The sequence below is a fragment of the Periophthalmus magnuspinnatus genome, chromosome 14 (assembly GCF_009829125.3).
Source record: "Periophthalmus magnuspinnatus isolate fPerMag1 chromosome 14, fPerMag1.2.pri, whole genome shotgun sequence".
NCBI classification, from domain to species: domain Eukaryota; kingdom Metazoa; phylum Chordata; class Actinopteri; order Gobiiformes; family Gobiidae; genus Periophthalmus; species Periophthalmus magnuspinnatus.
Window position 1 is genome coordinate 10,290,364 of NC_047139.1, and position 19,105 is coordinate 10,309,468.

Below are 19,105 nucleotides of genomic sequence, written 5' to 3' on the forward strand. Positions count from 1 at the left end.
AGGATGTCATGGTTCATATTAATGTGTTGATATGAAGTTGCAACACATAAAATTAATTGAAACTACAAAAAAGGCTTTCTAACTTCCTTTACCTTTGATTGACGACATAACTACATTGTATTTTCTGATATGTCTGCAACAAACGATCATTGTAGTAGTCGACTAGTCTGCAATTATTTTATGTAAACTGAGACTCTTAAGACTGAGACTCTTTTCTTTGTCGACATTTTGATGTAAAAATGACTAAACACTTGTCCTGTCGATCACTTTATCGACTAAAAAGGGGGCGTGGCAAAGCGCTCAACACTGTTATGTATCTCTGTGTGTCTGACCCAAACTGCACTCACAAGACGACACCTGCAGGGGGAGTTCATGGAAAAAAGTTTTATGCAGAACAAAATAATAGGAAATGTATGTATTTATATTAAGACAGATTAAACTTGTGAATCATGAGTTTAATCTGCCTGTTTACATATAAATACCTAAAATGCCAGATCTTCTGCTCACTCACTCCTCTCTGCTGTTGTTCCATATAAATCCTTCTAATCTAAATAAAACAGTTTTCTGATTAATCATTGCAGCCCTACTTCCAGAGAATGTCCTTAAGGATACACAACGTGATATGTGATCTTGTACAGTATTAGTTCTGACAGATTTCCGTCTCATTTATGTAAACGTAGTGAGGTGAGTCACTGTTCCGGTCAAACTCGTGGTGTGTTCAGGGACTTGTCGTATAATGGACGAATGACGCACTGGTGATTCTTTAGTGTTTTATTATTGAATTCTTGTATTATGGGGCACATGAGTCACTCCTTTGTACTGATGTTTCCTCACACGTGACGTGTTTCTGTTCAAACCTAATGCATTGTTAATGTTCAGCAAGTGCTCTCCACGACCACTGTGCAGTGAGTTTAGACATGACATCATAACACGCTTTAGATCTATTCTGCACAATCCACTTTTCAGAGCTTTTAACCATGTTATAGATGTTTCTCTTCTCATTTACCCTCTCAAAGTATTATTTGGAGTGATTCATGCATGTTGGAGTAATCTTTAATCTCCCATATTCAAGACGCCATTGCTCCGATCGACCCCTGTACCACGGGACATGCCCATTTCATTCTGCAGTTTTATTTTCTTAAGCAGTGATAGGACTCTCCAGCGTCGTGTAGTCATTTTAGGACAAATGAAAAAAAAAAAATCCACTCTTTGTTGTGATGACGTTTACTGTGACGTCAGCTCAGTTGCGAAAGTCAGCTGATTTGTTGTTTATTTATTTTCATTAAGTCATTTTAGATCAATGTTGTGATCTAAAATGTCCTAAATATAATACAATGGGTGTCATCGATTATAACTATATAGAAGACACAAGCACAATAATGCCATCACCTGCTTATGTCTCAATCACACCACTTGACATACCCGAAAAGTTACAAAGTGCACCTTTAAACGGCCCCCATAGCCTTCTGCTCTGTGGGACGTGGGACCCTGGTTCTTCTTGGCCATCTGCCTGTTTCTTTGCCCCAGTCTGGTGCTCTGAACTGGGGCATTGTGCAGCAGAGGGGTCAGGGTGAGACTCAAACTTTGGCACAACTCCTCTCTCTCTCTCCCCCTCTCTCTCTGTCGTCCCCTCCTCTCTCTCTCCATATCTCTTTCTCTCTTCTACAGTCTCTCTCTTCTCTTTTTCTCTCCCCTGTCTCCCTCCGTCTCTCCCCTTTCCCTCTCTCTCTTTGTCTCTCTTTCTATACCTCTCTCTCCCTCCCTGTCTCTCTCTCTGTATCTCTCTCTCCCCCTCTCCTCCTCTCCCCCTCTCCTCCTCTCCCCTCTCTCTCCGTGTGAACGGGAGAGGAGTAAATGGGGATTACACTGTTCAAAAGGGTCTCAGCCTCAGTGACAGTGCGGTATGTGAAGAATGAGACAAAAGCTCGGCATACTCGGATCACTCAAATGTTAGCCGCTCGGAATGTCTGGAAAAATATCGGAACTCTCCCATCTGAAAAGGCTTTTCCGTAGCCTCAGACGCTGCTCCTGGGTGTAAACAAAATGTTTGGCAACATGACTGCAGACAAATGTTTTATCCAAGTATTTATCTTTGAATGGACTGAAGTTTGTTGTGGCAGGTTTTCATGTTTTTCTAATTCTCACTTGGTTTGGAGGGATAGTACCTGTGCTAAATATTTATTTACTTTTACATCCGTTTAGTAGCGAAGAGTTACCGCAGAATACTGTTACCCACGTCATCAACGGCTATCCAAAATTATGGTTGCTAGGTAACAGCTATAAAATTACAACTACAAATGTTACATATACAAGTTGGAAGTGATAGTAGCCAAAAATAACTCTTCTATTTACTTATTTTAATAATATTTATGTCAAAATGATCCCGCAGAAGCATTATTAAACATGTACAATACACAACCAATCAAAAGTCTGGATACACTTTTTCATTTATGCTTCTTCTTTATTTCCAGGATTATTTACATTGTAGATTCTCACTGAAAACATCACCTGTGAATGACTCATATGGAATATTGTAAACATAATATAAACTCAAAATAACTCTAAACTTCTTTTAGATTTATTTTAAATATCCACCCATGGCTTTGATCACTGCTCTGCACTTTTGTCATTTCTTGCCCCTTCACAGCTGTGAAGTGAAAACTATTTCAGGAGACTTCATCATGAAGCTCATTGAGAGAAGAACAAGCGTCTATAAGCTGGTCACTACTTTGAGGATTTTAATTTAAAATATATATATTTTTTATTTGTTGATTTACTTAACCTTTTTCTTTGCTATATAAATCCATCATGTATCATATTGTTTATGTCTTACATATGTATTTAAAATGTAGACAGTAGTAAACATAGAAAAAGCCTTGAATCAGAAGGTGTGTTCAGACTTTGGACTGGTAGTGTATATTTCTAAGAACACTTTAGTTTCAAATACTATTCAATTCCATCTTTCTTTTTAATCTGAAATCTTTCCAAGTTAAGTTTATCTTGTGTTATTAAAAACAAATACATTGACTGTTGATGTCTCCATTAAAAACACTCAAGGTGATCACTGACCAGTGCACAAAACACTGAGTCTTGGTTTCGATTCAAAAGTGATTGATTTTGCAATCCTAATATGAAATGATTTTTGAATAAATCAAATGTACAATTATGAATCTGCACAATCGTTTGAACATGTTTACTTCAAAACTGGCATAACTCTTGATGACTACTGCAATTACCTACAACTACTACTACCTCTTTTTACTACTACTACTACTACTAAATATACATATTAACATTAGTACTGTTTCCCAGCTTCATTCAGCACATTTCACATGATTAGAAAGAGCCATCACTCCTCACGTTTCATTTGTAGCTGTAACGTTAGCTTTAGTCGCACACTTAATTAGCTGTTAGTCATTAGTGTTATTCCAAGCAGTGCTCATCTACGACAGGTTTGGAGTAATTAGCAAGTTACTAAGTGACAGACAAAAATGGAACAGGATTCTCATTAAAAGTAAAAGGGCTGCATCACATCACATTTAAATTACTTTTATCACCACATGGCACTTTTTTCTGTCTCTCCATCAGAAATCTGTGTTTTCTGTGGTTTTGAAGAGGCGTAGGTTTAGATCTGTCAGTCCACGGGGATAGACTGATTGAGGTGGCATTGTTTTGCCTAGAATGTTCCACATTATCACATTAAACCTGTCTGCCTCGGACCTCTTCAATCACAAATGTGCAAATGTAAACATAAAAAACATGCATTCTTATTCTGTGCATGCTCGCCTCTCCACTGACCTTCCGCAGCAGGATGGATCCTCACGATATTTGTGAGTTCACAAACTCAGGAGACTCCACCTTGAGATGCTCCTGAGGTTCAAATTCGCCCAGCAGGACGTGTGGACCAATCACAGAGCAGCGTTAGGGTTTGCCTAGAAGTCAAAGGTGAAACGCTCCAGAACCAAAACAAAATGGAGACGCAGACAGACTTCAGTCTGTTTTAGTAAAAATACAATACACTATTTAGAGAAAAATGCAGAGGGAAGCACTTTGTGCATTTGTGGATGGGTAAAACGTGGGTTTTTCTTTCAACTGGCTCTAACTCAGGTTTGGTTTTTCAGCTTGTTCTGATGTTCTGATACTTTGACCAATCAGATTTAAATAGTAGTCATGACTTTTGGCTTTTTCCTGATCACTTTCAGCGAGAGACGTTTCAAATTGATAAATGTGTAGAACTCAATTCAGAATGACAGAATCTGGCGTGAGCCAGGTCACCTCTCAACAGATCTGACATGGAACTTGACCTGGAGTCTCCATGGAGTCATTTAGTTGATTAATAGTTATTTGTCTTAGATGACAAATTATTTTATTTTGATTATTAGGATTTATATGGGACAACAGCAAAAAGGCCTGGAGTGAGGTATAGCTGAAAATTTGAGTCAGTCATGAGTTTAATCTTCCTTTTTACATATGAATACATTGAATAGTCATTTTTTTCTTCATAAATAGTTGTTTTTGCATAAACTCTCTCTGCAGGTGTAGTTTTGTGAGTGCAGTTTGGGTCAGCTACATAGACGTATGTAATTGTTTTGAGAGCTTTTGCCACTTCCCCTTTTAGGCCAATCGATCAGGACAACATGCCTTTCATTGGCCGCACCCCTACTCGCCTGCTAAATCCAGACTGATATCTCTCTGTGTTTTTATACAGAGGGATGTCAGTCTGGTCACCACTCCCTCCGTCGCACCTCAAGCCAGAACCAAACATCATCGTCCAATCGGATTTGTTTATTTTAGTGACTCCTGTAAAACGAAGGAGCTCACTGATCACTCAAGATTTTGAATGCAATTTCACCTCAGATTAACAGAGTTTACTGCTTCACTCATTGATTCTGTAGAAATCCACACTATTTTTCAGTCCCCTGTTTTTTTTTTGCCTTTTTTTCTCCGTTCAGCCGTATTTGTTTTGATATGGATGGAACATGCGTGTCCCTAATTTGCTAATCCACCTGTCAATCACTCCCATCTGAACTCAGGGAGATTTTCCAGTGATCAGACTCACATCTGCATAAAATATTGGAGAAGTGTGTATTCCGGATACCAGGCAACAGCCCTAATAATTGGCGGGACAAGTTACTCCAGTGTTATTTCACTGTTACCATTCCCTCCCGATTTTCTAGAGTTTGAAATAATTGCTCCAAAGTTTTGTTCCTGAGATAGCCTCTGTCTGAGCCTTCTCAGCTGCAGCTTTGATCTCAAACACTCCATGAAATATTTATTAGGCACAAAGCACACACAGGGCTGTGCTGATACAACAACCCAACACACCAACACACCCCTCTCAGGCCCTAGGGAGAGAGGCGCGCTTGGTTTACTGCACAGGAGCAGCCTCTGGGGAACAGTGGCTGGGTGGGGACTGAAACGTTTGTGTGACAGTGGTGAATGGGCTGTTATGTGAGACTACACAAGGCCAAGTGAAAGTACAGGAGTCAAATAACAGAAGTACTACACTGTAAAAAGGTTGATAAATAGATTAAAGGTGCACTATGTAACTTTTCTGGTGGAGGGTCTGCCACCTGCTTGTCTCCATGGAGTTGTGGCTTTGCCTGTAGTGTTCCACAGTACAGTACTAAACGTATCTGCATTTATTCAATTGCAGGAGTCTTCATTGCTAAAAATATACCTTGAAATCATGCGTTCTTTCTGTGACTGGACTTAGACTGTAGAATGGACTGGCCGCTCAGGCAGTTTGAAATATGAAGGGTCTCGAATCAAACCGTAGAGCATGAAAAACCTCTGTCCTAGCTTGGGATGTCCAACCACAGCTGCTAATTTGTGTCATTTCCTCTCCAAAATTCTCGCATCATTCAGAACAACAAATTCTTTCACCTGAGATAAATAACAGTTTAGTCCTTTGAACGTTGATTCTGCAGATATCCACACTGTTTCTCAGTCCTCTGTGTTATGTAAGCAGCTCCTGAGGAGATGCCCCAGTGGCATTGAAGGATGGGTCAAATGCAGAGGACAAGTTCACTATGGTTACAAACACACTCTTTTTAAAAAGTTTTGTCAAAAACTGTTACAGGTGTCAGAATAGTTTCATAATATGTACTTGGATGAGGTTTGAACTGGCAACCTTGTGATTAATGGGCACTTAACCCACTATGCCTCTGTTGGCTCGAACAGGTGTAGTTCATGATAATTACTCGTGTAGCACTTGTAATTGTAAGTTATTACCCAGTTAATATAACATAAGTTAGACCAGTGTAATTGTGTTGTATTTAGTGGGACCATTATGTCGTCTCAGTGTTTTATAACCTGCATCACTTTAAGCTTTATTTTCCAGCTCAACTCCTGGACCGCAGCCAGAACTAAAGCCTAATGTTTTCTCTTTTCATTTAGCAACAAATAATTTGCAATATGGTCACTCTGTGTGAGCTAAGAACATACAGTTTGGACCTGATGGGGAGAGACCGGGAATAGCGGGAATGGTTGGGATTATAGTGGTAGTAGGCAGTATTAAGAAGTATTAGTATTAGTTGCATTAGTGTACTATGATATAATTGATGTTTTTGTATTTTCGATTAAGGCGTTAAGCAAAACTATGTGGAATTGGATTCATTTTTCATGTGAAATTTGACTTAGAATATTTTGTATAAGTAAAAAAAAGAAAACCCTCCAGTGTCGTCCCAACTTGTGTCCATAGTGTGCCATATGAGGACAGATTATAGAGAGCTCTTTAGGGGTTATTAAAGATGGTTTTAGTCATAGAATCTGGCAACCCAAAGTAAGGAGCTCATTCTGCTTTTTGATTGGACAATCGTCTTGAGAACCAAACAGAAAATGTCCTTCATCAACTGAAGTTCTGGTTCAAAATGTCATATTTCTGTTCAGATATTTCAGGCTTCTTTTGTTCCTCTGTAAATTATAATAGTTGGTCATATTGTTCTATGTGGGCAAAGAAATATCCCTTTTTAGGTCTGCAACTTTAATTGCAACCACATGTTGAATGTACACAATTAGCAAATTACAGACTGCAGTTTCATAATTTCCTCCACAAATGACAAAATCTCATTCTTATTCTGCATAAAAACTTCTAAGTCTATAGTTTAGATCTGTACAAACATTCTGAAATGCGATTCTTGTTTTAGTTTGTCACTTCATAGCTCAGTCTTTTTGTCCATTCTCCTGGACACCTTTAAAATTTGAACTTTGAACAGAATCCTATTATCACAAATTGAATAGCAATTTTTGTCAGAAATATTTTTTTCAAATCATTCAGCTAAAATCCCTTTTTGTTGTTGTTTTGGTTAGACAACGTTTAAAGCAGCTTACAGCTTAAGTAGGTGGGTAATACATTATTGAAGCACAGTTATTACAGAGTCGCTGCAGATCAGATCAGATTTGCTTTTTCTGTTCAGGCTTTATCAGATTTATGGATTTATTTGTGCATAATAATATTCGGCTGCATTTGTTAAATGAGCCCAGGGAGAGACAGAGGAAAGAAGAGGTTTATTTAGCGTTTTTCTTTGAAAACATGAACTGAATCAGGTTTAAACCAGCAATAAATCAGGGCTTAATCAGGACTAAACCGGGACTAAACCAGGGCTAATCAGGACTAAACCGAGACTAAACCAGGGCTAATCAAGGACTAAACAAGTGCTTAGCCAGGACTTAATCAGGGCTAAACCAGGACTAAACCCTGATCGGACCAGGGCTAGACTGGGACTAAACCAGGACTGGCCTTACCATCTCGTCAAGGGTAAGTTTAAGGTATACTGTATTCTCTGCATTTGACCCGTACTTCAAACTGTGCTACTGGGTTAAACCTCACAGGAGCAGTGGGACCCATCTCCAGATCTTGAGCTATTCTTGGTCAGGATGAGCTTAGCTGGAGGAGGTTTTGGTTTGATGAAACCAGTGTACTCAGTAGAAACCCATCCAGACACAGAGAAAGGCCCTGGAGTCGAACTCGTAACCTCTTGCTGTCAGAGATAGTTAGCCACTCAGCCACAGTGCTGTGTTAATCGTGTTAATCATGTTAATCGTGTCAAAAGTCAATCTTGTCAGATCGCAGCAGCTAAGCAAGAAAGGCTGGGCCTAGTTAGTACTCGGATGGGAGATACCAGGTGCCACAGTGGGGCAGCAGTGACTCCAGAGAGCGTACTGTTGTGTGCTTAGGCAAGACACTTCACCCACATTGCCTAGTGTAAAAGTGGTGTGTGAGTGTTGGCGGTGATCGGAGGGGCCGATGGGGCTGCATTGGCTGCATTGGTTCCAATGGTCAGCCCCAGGGCAGCTGTGGCCACACTAGAACATCACCACCACTGAGTGTGGCATGAATGAATAATGCACAAATTGTAAAGTGTTATGTAGACTAACACATTATTATAGAGGGGCAACAGCAGCTCAGTTGGTAGAGTGCTTTTCTATATATGTGACCATTTCTAGATGAGGGCTGGACTGGCACTAAACCAGGTTTATAGATTAAAAGCTCAAAAAGTTTTAAGTCCCTGTTTAAGAATCCTCCCTGTGTTTCTGAAGTATTGCAGTTTGTGTTATGATCGGTCTCTTGTCTGTGCACTCTCTGTATCTGCTGCATTGTTTCTCAAAGGCCACTCTGGTCAATAATTATACTGCTCAGAGCTTGTGTGCGCAGGCTTCTGTCAACAGCAATATGCATTTCAGAATAACAAGTAACAGATGGGTTTAAAAAGTGAGGACTTTGCAAACTTTGGTTCATACCTTTCATCATTGCCAATTCTATGCATCGTCGATTCTAATAAAACAATTCTGAATTGATGCAGACATATGGCGATAATCAGATTTTTTTACTTTACTAACTGAAGTCGCCAATCCATTTATTTTCCCGTCTCTCACTCTGTGTCCTGCCTCCTCCCTCAGTCTACTGCTGTCATCAGACGGTGTACTCTCCACTGTTACACACTGACCCATTTTTTTCCGAGTCCGAGATGGAGATGGCTTCATGTTACGCACTTGAAAAGTATCTTTAGTGCAAATGGATGTTACTTAAATAATGTGATTTGATCATCGCGTCCATTCAAACTGTAATGTCAATTGTGACAGTGACATGTTACTAAAGCTACATTTTTGTCTCTCTGCTGCAGGTTAATCACAGAGCAGACTTCCTGTGGACTCTCCAGACCAGATCGGGACCAGGACTCGGACCAAGACTCGGACCAGGACTCGGACCAGGATCACAGGGGGACCAGTTCACCTCCGCGGCACAGACTCTACACCTGTTACGACCTGGACGATCTGGATGTGGCCTGGTTAAACCTCGTCAACAAGGAGTTCAAACAAATGGGTGAGTGACATCAAAACAGACCTTAAAAACACCTAATCCAGATTTCTCCTGTGCAGTCTATAAGTCCATAAACTATCACCTGACTCATTCTGTGGTCACAAAGAACATGTGGCTCTATTAGTATAGCATTCATGGGGGAGAAGGTCTCTTAAGGAATTGTTGACTAACGCCTAAATGCTTCAGTGGAAACAGAGGTGAGATGTATAAAGTATATTTTACAAATGCATGCATTATTTTATGTTACAAAATGTGAAATACTGATCCTAAGGTGACCAAAAGCATGTTTAAAATATAATTAAAGCCACAATAATTGGACATGTGTTCAAACCCTGCCTCCCTTGAGGTCACTACCATTTTTGTCAAAGTAAAGACCTAGGGCACACTGCACACGTATTTCACCCTACAATCAGCGTGTACCCGCTAATGAAACTACTGCACATCGCATCAGGTTTGTGAAGTTATAGTGTATTTATTTTTGGGTAAGAAAAAGTTTGCTCAAATACAAGGGATAAATGGGCCTGTAAAACTGTAAAGCTGCACAAACCTAAAAAAAGTTGTAGTACCCCTTTAAGTACTGGACTGTTTGCAGAGAACAGTATATTGTTTAAATAATTGCACCTTTTGCGATTTGTTGATTGCAACTATTGAAATAGCAGTTTTGGTGTGATTGCATTTAACCTTGTAGGCCACGGGAAGATAATACTTTAGTTATGTAACAGTCAGACACAACAGCTGCTAATGACTTCAGGGAGAGAGGGGCCACTGTGAAAATGCATTGATTTAAAAAGAAATAAGCTGCTTTAGATAAAACAACACTATATATTATTCAAAGAGATCTCAAGTGTGACAGAAAGGCTATGCATCATCATATTCAACTTAATCCTTTAAAATGGGCCCTAAACAAACTGCATGCGTCAGTCTTTACGTGTATAACCTTGCAAAATCACATGCACGTGGGACTGGCTCTGTACGGGAGGTTTGGCCCACCCCATTCATTTAATGTATTGTAAAAATGCACGTCAAAAAGGGGGTAGTGACTTAGAGCGAAGGGAAGGGGGACACAGAGGATTCAAATCTTAAACTTACAAACATTTCAACACATTGTCTTTGGTGAATATAGCATTTTCAAAGCTGTAAAAGGTAACATGGTGATCTAAATATGTTATGTGCTAATACCCCACCTTTTAAATATATGTAATGTATATGCAAATTGAGAATTCAGTTAGTGTTGTGTTGAATGTGCCAGTGACATTTCCAGGGCTGGCGCAGATGTGGAAAAACAGAAGATAAGCCACAGTCAATATTGTGTCTTGTTTGGATCTAAATGTCACTCAGGTTAATAAGTAACTGTTTCCTCTGCTTCCTCGGTGAGCCACAAGCCGCTCTAACACAGTGGAGCTTGTACAAGTATAGGATTTGCATATGACAGGTTTTCATGTCTTTTTCTAATTCTGACTTGGTTTGGTTGGATAGTGGTGCCTGTGGTAAATATTTATCATACGTTTACATTAGTTAAATGGCGGTTTGTGGGAGAGATTTGAGAAGAAAAGTACAAAAATATAGAAATCCCTTTACCTGTATATCATCAACAAGGAAATCTCCATCCAAAATGTACAGACAATTTACATGCAAGGCTCCAGTCAAATGAAGCTCATCAAGGCGAGAGCTGAGTTACACATCATTCCAACCAGAGAGCCAATCTGGGGCCAGGCTGTTGAAGGTAACACCTCTTCCCGCGCGAGTTTAGCAAGGAGGGGGCGATGGAGTCATAAACGCGCCCCTGCTCACTTCCTACTTCTAACATGTGACAAGTTAGCTATGTCCATTTATATATACAATTTATGGTCTAATCATAACAATTGTGTGATTTAGACAAGTTTTGGGCTTAACGTTGTCGCTATGTTGCTGTGTACATATTGCATTACCTCTACGTATGTCACATCTGCAGCCTGTGTCCAACCAGGAAGTAAAACTATTAACTTCACCTCAATTAAAAAAAAAAAAAAAAAAAAAGGCTAAGTGAAAGTGTCATATGCAGATATTTCATAGACAACATTTGAAATCAGTAAATCAAATATAGATTTTTACTGATAACTGACTAATGTTATGCTTTTCAATCCAAATGTTTGTTATGAAGCCAAAAGGCAAAACTTGCTATATTATCCACAGTGTAACTTTTAAAGGTTGACTATGTAACTTTTGTGGTTGTCGTTCATCCACCTTCTTTTCTTCATGGAGATAATATTGCTTTGTGTGGAATGTTCTACTGCATTCTTCTCCATTAGTAAAGGTACGTAGCGCTCCTTTAAACATTAAGTTATGTAGAAGAAGAGAAAAATGGAGTTACTGTGGATGAAACAAAACTACAGCAAGATTGTTACAGAGGGGGTATTACTCTTCTACGGGGTATTAACTTCTAACACATCACATATTTAGATCACCATGTTAATGTTTGTTGTTTTGAAAATACTATATTCACCAAAAACAACTTTAACATGTTTAATAAGTTTCTCTTTTGTTTTTGATGCTCTAAGTCTCTCCAAAAAGTAGATTTTGCATAATACCCAACCTTTAAAGAGAAAGCAACACCATAAAGTCATCATTAACATTGGCCTAGTAAAAACCAACCTGTGTTTTGGTGTCAGTTTCTATAATATAGTTCATACAGTACTGTACTTTTTCAGTTCACTGGTTAGAACACTTTATCCTCTAACATTCGGCTTAATCGCTGAAATCTGATTGTTCTTAATGAGAAAATAATGAACTGCGAGTGTTCGGGTTGGTTTTGGAAATATTAGCGTTTACCGTCGCCCAAAAGCTTTATTCAAATCCAGATAAAAGACGACGTTTGAGCTAATCCTGTTTTTCTCAGTCATTACCCAGCTCTGAGCAAGGACATGCAAAACCGTGAAGCCAATTTAGTCGCTTTTTCTGGCACTAACGAACGGCGATTCTGGCAAAAAGGCCTCGAAAAGACAAATTAGTCGCTTTATTTTGTGTTTGATAAAAATGGCTGCAGATTTAGTTTCTTATAATGAGATATGGGCACATTTACTCCTGCCTCATGAGGTTTGTAACACATCCAAAAGAAATTGTGCTTTTATAACTTAAGTGACAAAGAAAATACTGCAGCCAAAATGGTAAAAGTGAAATGGTTACAATGGTTCAGTAGATCAAAGATAAAACATGCTGGTCAAATTGTTGTCATTAAGGTTAATAAGGTTAGAGTTTGATGTGATATTTTTCAAATCTATTCAATACTGTGAAAAAAAAAAAAAAGGGATTTCGGCCCATTACTTACAGCTCAAACCCATTTTCATAAAAAAATAAAACATTAATGGAGCTTCTGTGTAGTGCTTCTTATCAACCAGTTAAACTAAAGCAACTTCACACACTTAGTTTTAGAAGCCTCCTCTTTTTTCTCTTTCCATCTTTCCATCTTTCTCCTTCTCTTCTTCTCTCCTCTCATTCTCTGTTCTTTCTCTCTCTTCTGTTCACTCTCTCCCCTTTCTCTCCTTCACACCTTCTCTTCACTTGTCTTTCTCTGTGCAATCTCTCCCTCCCCATCCCTCTCATTCACTACTACCTTTTTCTCTCCCCTCTCTTTACATCTCACTCTCTAGCTCCGTTTTCTCGTCTTTCTTCCCTGACCCTCTCTCTCACCTCTCAGTCTCTTTTTTTCTCTCCTCCTCTCTTTCTCTGTCTCGCCACACCTATTCTATTTCCCCCAACCCCTCTCTCTCTACCCTCTCCGCCTCTTTCTCTCCACCTTCACTGTCCTCCTCTCCTGTCTCATTTTCTCCTCCTCCTCTCTCCCTTCTTCCCACCCATCCTTTGTACATCTGTCCCAGCTGGAGTCCCTGTGCAAGCAAACTAAAGCGTTCTATTATATCTATAAACACTTCTCTCTCTCTCTCTCTCCTCTCTCCCCCCTTTCTTTCTCTCTCTCAGCCTTACCTGCCCTGGATGAGCTGACTCTAGAGCGCGCCCTAGTGGAGCTGGAGTCCCTGTGCGAGCAGAAGATGCAGCAGGCGATCGAGGAGGAGGAGGGTCTGGGGATAGAGTACGATGAAGACGTGGTGTGTGATGTGTGTCGGTCTCCAGAGGGCGAGGACGGCAACGAGATGGTTTTCTGCGACAAGTGCAACGTCTGCGTGCACCAGGTATCGACTCCTACACTCACCTGTACTCTGTAATATCACCAGGTATCAACTGTACGCCGCATAGAGCCATATAAGCCACACGTGAGAAGGTCTACGGTCCCAAGGAGGAAATAAACACTAAACTTTTTTTTTTTTGCTACTGAACTGTGTATATTGTGTTTTAATAGCATTGTCTACTGATCCTAGTCCTTTTTGATATTTTTTGTGCAAAATAGAAACATTTGCAGCTTTCTGGTCAAAATAATCAGTGAGTGTGTGCTCCCTCCAGTGGCCAGTGCCATTTCAAGTACTTCGTGACATCACACTACACTGCCCTGAGTGCATCCAGGTGTCTCTGATTACAAACACCTGGCTGCAAGGGCGGTGTGTGTGAAGTGTGAGTACCTGTTAGATCACACTGTTGCTTATACCCCCATCCGCTTAGCCCTGTCATAATAATTACTATATCGACTTATCGTTCAGTATATTAAAGCTGAAACAATTTGTTTTGGGGCTCATGATTTATCCTGTGTACATTTTCTTTGCAGAAATTGGGAGATTTGGGGTATTTTTGTTGTAATACAATAAGATTTGAGTTGTAGAGGGTTGAATAAATCACTCTTAGAGCTAATTATTGCTTCATTTTGTTATTTATTTGTTGTAGCTCAGACCTTTTAATGACACGTTTTAATCTATTTGTAATCTATTTGTTGTCACCTACTTTTTGAATCTATTTAAAAAGGATTATCTTGTATTATTGTTATTGAGTCAGTGACATAAAATAGTTTTAATATTATCATTTATCACAATATTTCTATGTAGCAATATATTGTGCTTCAAAATGTGTTACTGTGACAGGTCTACATCCTCCCCCCTCACACTTCCCTTTAGTCCTTCAGGCACTGCCCAGTTTAGCAGCTCTATTTGAAATGTGGTTGTGGGCTGAGTTTAGGTGTTTAGTCCTACTTTATCCATCACAATAATCCTAACAAACATTACTATGCTAACAGTGCACTTGCTTTTTCTCAGACAGTAAAATGCTTTAAATTTATAGTCTCATTTTGACCCTTACAGCTGTTTTTATAATATTTACTATTTAGTTTAACACAGAAAAAATTGTGTGGCATTTTAATTTGATGTATTTTTCATATTTTGTGTGTTACAGTGTCATATTTTTCAATACTTTCCTTGTGCCCCGCTCTTAGGCGTGTTACGGCATCCTGAAGGTGCCCCAGGGTAACTGGCTCTGTCGGACCTGTGCTTTGGGGGTCCAGCCCAAGTGTCTGCTCTGCCCCAAACGAGGAGGAGCTCTGAAGCCCACACGCTCTGGGACTAAGTGGGTCCACGTCAGCTGTGCCTTATGGATCCCGGAGGTCAGAACAAGAACACTTAGCACCACAACAAATTCTACTTTAGCTAAACAGTGAAGCAGTTTTTTGTTTTTTTTTCTTTTCTCTTTGCATAGCCTAGGCAGCCACAATCTGTATCAATCAACACGATTATACAAGAGACAAGGAAAAATAAACAAAAACCGACAAGCAAAACACACACACAAAAAAAGAGTATCTCCGATTGCCCAAAAAGGAGTGGGAAGAAGAAAACTTATTTAATCCCACCCCCTCTGTCATTATTTCTTAAATTTAACATACTTTACTTTCTTTTCATGATTGTATTACATGATTACATTGGGGACTATGAGTTAGTCTCATGCAACTTAAGTGTTACATCATATTGGATAAGGTGCCAACAATGGTAAGGAAAGTTATTAATACCAACAATGGTAACGGACAGTAAATACCAACAATGGTAATGAACAGCAATACAGCAATAGTAATGGACAATAAATACAACAATAGTAATGGGCAGCAGTGGAATGATAAATGCTTGAATTAATGTTGACCCAAAAATATTGTATTGTAAATGTATAAAAGTATGTATTAAATATTACAAGTATCAAATGCAGTAGAGGCCCACATTAACAGACTTAATCATAACTGAATCACGATATAAATGACTGCAATTATCTAATTATCTCCACCGACCTCAGCTATGTCTGAATGTGCTGAGTGTGTGAGAGCTGGTGGTGGTGCAGCCTCACTTCCATCAGTCTGCCCCAGGACAGCTGTGACCATAGAATTAGCTTAGGTCAAAGAGAATTAATTATACATCAATATGAAAAACAGGAAAAGCACTACTAGACCAATGCATTTTAATTACTATCATATATAATGACTACAGATAACACAGTATTTGTCCATGTGATTTAATTTAGTATAAAAGCTTCTAACCTGCAGTTTAGAAACAAACAATGTTCTGAAATGCATGGGATTCTTGTAGCCTATTAGTTTAGCAGTTCAAATTCCCATTTCCAATTCCGTGTTGTCGTTGTTGCTCAGCCTAAACACATTGAAACACCATTTCTTCCAATCCGAAGGTAGTTCCCCACTACATAAATCTTTAAAACTACCTTTCTTTCCCACAGCATCTGAACACCATTTGGAAAGCGTTTAATCTCACGTGTAAATTGTACAACCATCTCTTGTACTTTGACAGATTTGAGTTTGGCTCCAATTATCCCTGTTACCTCCAGAAAAACACCTCTATTTAGATAAATATTTTTCTTTAGCGTTGCGCACCTGTCACTTTTTCACAACTCCTTTTACGTGATGCCCCTTTAAAATGCAGGTACACGAAATCGTCTCCTCTTTGTTGAGTGATGAGATATTTTTTGAATAAGGCTGAATAGACTTAAACAGCCCTGTGTTTAGGTGAGGCATGTAGTAAACTCCACTCATATATGGTAGTGGCAGATTTGCTGGTAATGGAGGATTTTGGCTTTCATTGCTAAGTGCCTTCTGTCACCCCTGATTGGTCTAATTGTTTCGCTTTTGTTTGCTGTTGGCACAGAGTAGATGAAGAAAGAGATCGCTGCATGTCTTTGGTTGAATGTGTGTGTGTGTGTTTCTGGGCAGGCTTGTGTACAATGAGGTCTAGAAGCGTCGCTGTTTGGGGGATGGGCCGATTATTATGACTTTACTGCAAATTAATTTTATATTTTTCAACATTCAATAGGTTTCATTCCTGTTTTAAAATGTTTTCTGATTAAAAGGTATTGAGAAAAATGTCTAGTTTATCATCACAGTGGGGGGTTCTTTATGTATGTCCATGAAGAAATGTTTAGCAGTTTCCATGGTGACACAATGCACACATTAGCAAACAGCCTGACGTTTTGGGATTGCCTGAAAACTGAAGAAAACATATAAGCTGGATTTAAACAGCACATTTTCAGGAGTGTGTCATGGTTCTGTTTAGTGTGAGGGGTGAGAGCGACTAACTGAAAAACTCAACTGTGTAGTTCCAGCTGTGTCAGTTCTTTCTGGTCAGATTGTGTTGAAATAAAGATCAGATTAAAGCTTAACCTGAATAACAGCTTCAGAAAGGGCAGTGCCTCTAGTTAGCATCATCCCCCCAGAGAATGTTGATGACCTCAGTTGTAAAGTATTAACTGCTGGGTTTTCAGCTGATCTGTAATATTTAAAGTAAGGCTTCACAACTTGGGGGGAAAATATTAGCAGATTTGATAGAGATAGAGATAGAAATTTTCCCTTGGTGACAATAAAGTTTACCTTACATGTTTTGTCCAGGAGCATTAACATTTGAGAGAAGACTTAAATCTGTACTGTTAAACTAATCCAAGAATTCCATGCATTTCAGAACATGTTTGTAGAAGTTTAAACTTGTTCTTTAATAATTGCAACAACTCAAATTGCAATTTTGATCAAATTTTGATTGTTATTGTTAAAGGTGCACTATGTACTTTTCTGGTCTGCTGCCTGTTTCCATGAAGATGTTTTTTCTTTGCCTGGAATGTTCCTTGATGTGGCATTAAACCACTATCTTGCATTAATTCAATGTGTAGGTGTTAATATTGCTAAAAAACTATCATCTGAGAATAAAATAAAAACATGCATTTTTTAATGTGGGTGGGCTAGCCTTTCCACAGATTTGACCTGTAACTTGGCCTGGTGACACTACAGTCTTGTCTCAATGGAGATCGATAATGTATTGTTATCCTGCAGAAGATTTGAGGCAAAGTAATAGCATCACCATGGAAACAACCCTCCAGAAGTGAACTATACATACACCTAATGGTAATAGATGCTGGTGGAATTTAAAATGTGCAGATTTCAATACTCAGCTCACTAAGATCAATAATCAGGTTCTGTATTTATAGATTTTCTTTTTAGATATTTTTCATTAAAAAAAACACAAATTAATCAATAACAAAACTGGTTCTTGCCCCTTTCATAGCCTTTAAAAACCACCACAAAAAACACCCATTGAAATAAATATGACAAATAAGATTGGTTTTTGGTTTTGAGAAAGAGGAAGGAAATCGGATGCGGTGGTTTGCTTGTGAACTCTCTCATTCAGCCCGCTCTGTTCTGCTGTCTGGCACTGGTCAATGATTCCCGGTTGGATTTGGTGAAGCTGCACGGTGCCAAAACAGTCAATAGTCTGAGCACAATCGTATGTTATTACCAATGGGTGCACATGTTTCCACTTTGAAGATGAGATTTTTACAAGCCTGGGGTCTTGGCTTTTGCAAGTGGAAAAAAAATCAACAATAAACCCATTATATCATTTGGTATCTGTAGAATTGGGAACGATGCATGGAAAATTTGACATTTTTGAACATGCAAAGACCAAAGTTAATCCAGATTTTTAGTGCCGAATAAAACAATCAGGAAACAATGAGTTCCAGATGTGGGCCGTTAAAAAATACCGAAGCTCGTATGGTCCAAACAACAGTTCACAAGCCGCAAATATTTTGTTTACAGTGAAATTAAACAGACAAAAGTGAAAACAGTCATAAAGAGAAAGACCAGGCAAGTGGTCAGTATTAGCATTAAAGAGTTTAGCAGCTAGTGCTAAACCCTTTAACCTTTATTTTGATTGCTTTTACATTCAGCAAGGCTGCAGTAAAATAAAGGCTTATTCTGATATTTGAATGACTTTTGATTTTATTAGTAATAGTCTATTAAATGTTCACACTTGTGGTTTTTAAAATGTGCTCTACAACTGAACTGAATTGAACCTTCTGTGTCCATAAACATTGTGATGTTCTGCTTTGTGCAGGTGAGTATCGGGTGTCCAGAGAAGATGGAGCCCATCACTAAAGTGTCTCACATCCCGTCCAGTCGCTGGGCCCTGAGCTGCAGTCTGTGCCGGGAGCACACAGGGACATGTATACAGGTAACTCACAGTACACATACGTAATATATGTACACATATAAACATATACAAACATATACAGACATATACATATAGACATATAAACATGCACACCTGCTAACATATATAGCAGGTGGCTAGCTCAACTGGTTAGTCACCCGACTTTCACACAGTGGCCCAAACAAGGTCTGCGTCAGGTGCAGCTACTGGAACAAGACGGAAATGGGCGAGGTGCGAGAACAAGGCTCTGCTGGAATGTAATCCTACCCTGAGGGATGTGGGAGAAATGGTTACTTTGAACCCCACTGTCCAAGCTTACGGCTAAGCAACTACTAGCTTGATGTTCCAACATCCACAAAGGGCAACTGCTATCACAATTTACACAACACAAAAGCTACAGCAG

General features: G+C 39.2%; 1 protein-coding gene across 1 annotated transcript in view; it reads left to right on the top strand.

Moving 5' to 3' along the window:
- jade2 (jade family PHD finger 2) overlaps positions 1 to 19,105 on the top strand; it is a 143,193-nt gene that overhangs the window by 68,190 nt on the left and 55,898 nt on the right. Inside the window, exons 5-8 of the mRNA XM_033978797.2 lie at positions 9,126 to 9,325; positions 13,277 to 13,488; positions 14,673 to 14,840; positions 18,607 to 18,723. Coding sequence (XP_033834688.1) covers positions 9,126 to 9,325; positions 13,277 to 13,488; positions 14,673 to 14,840; positions 18,607 to 18,723 — 697 coding nt within the window. The remainder of the gene's footprint in view (positions 1 to 9,125; positions 9,326 to 13,276; positions 13,489 to 14,672; positions 14,841 to 18,606; positions 18,724 to 19,105) is intronic.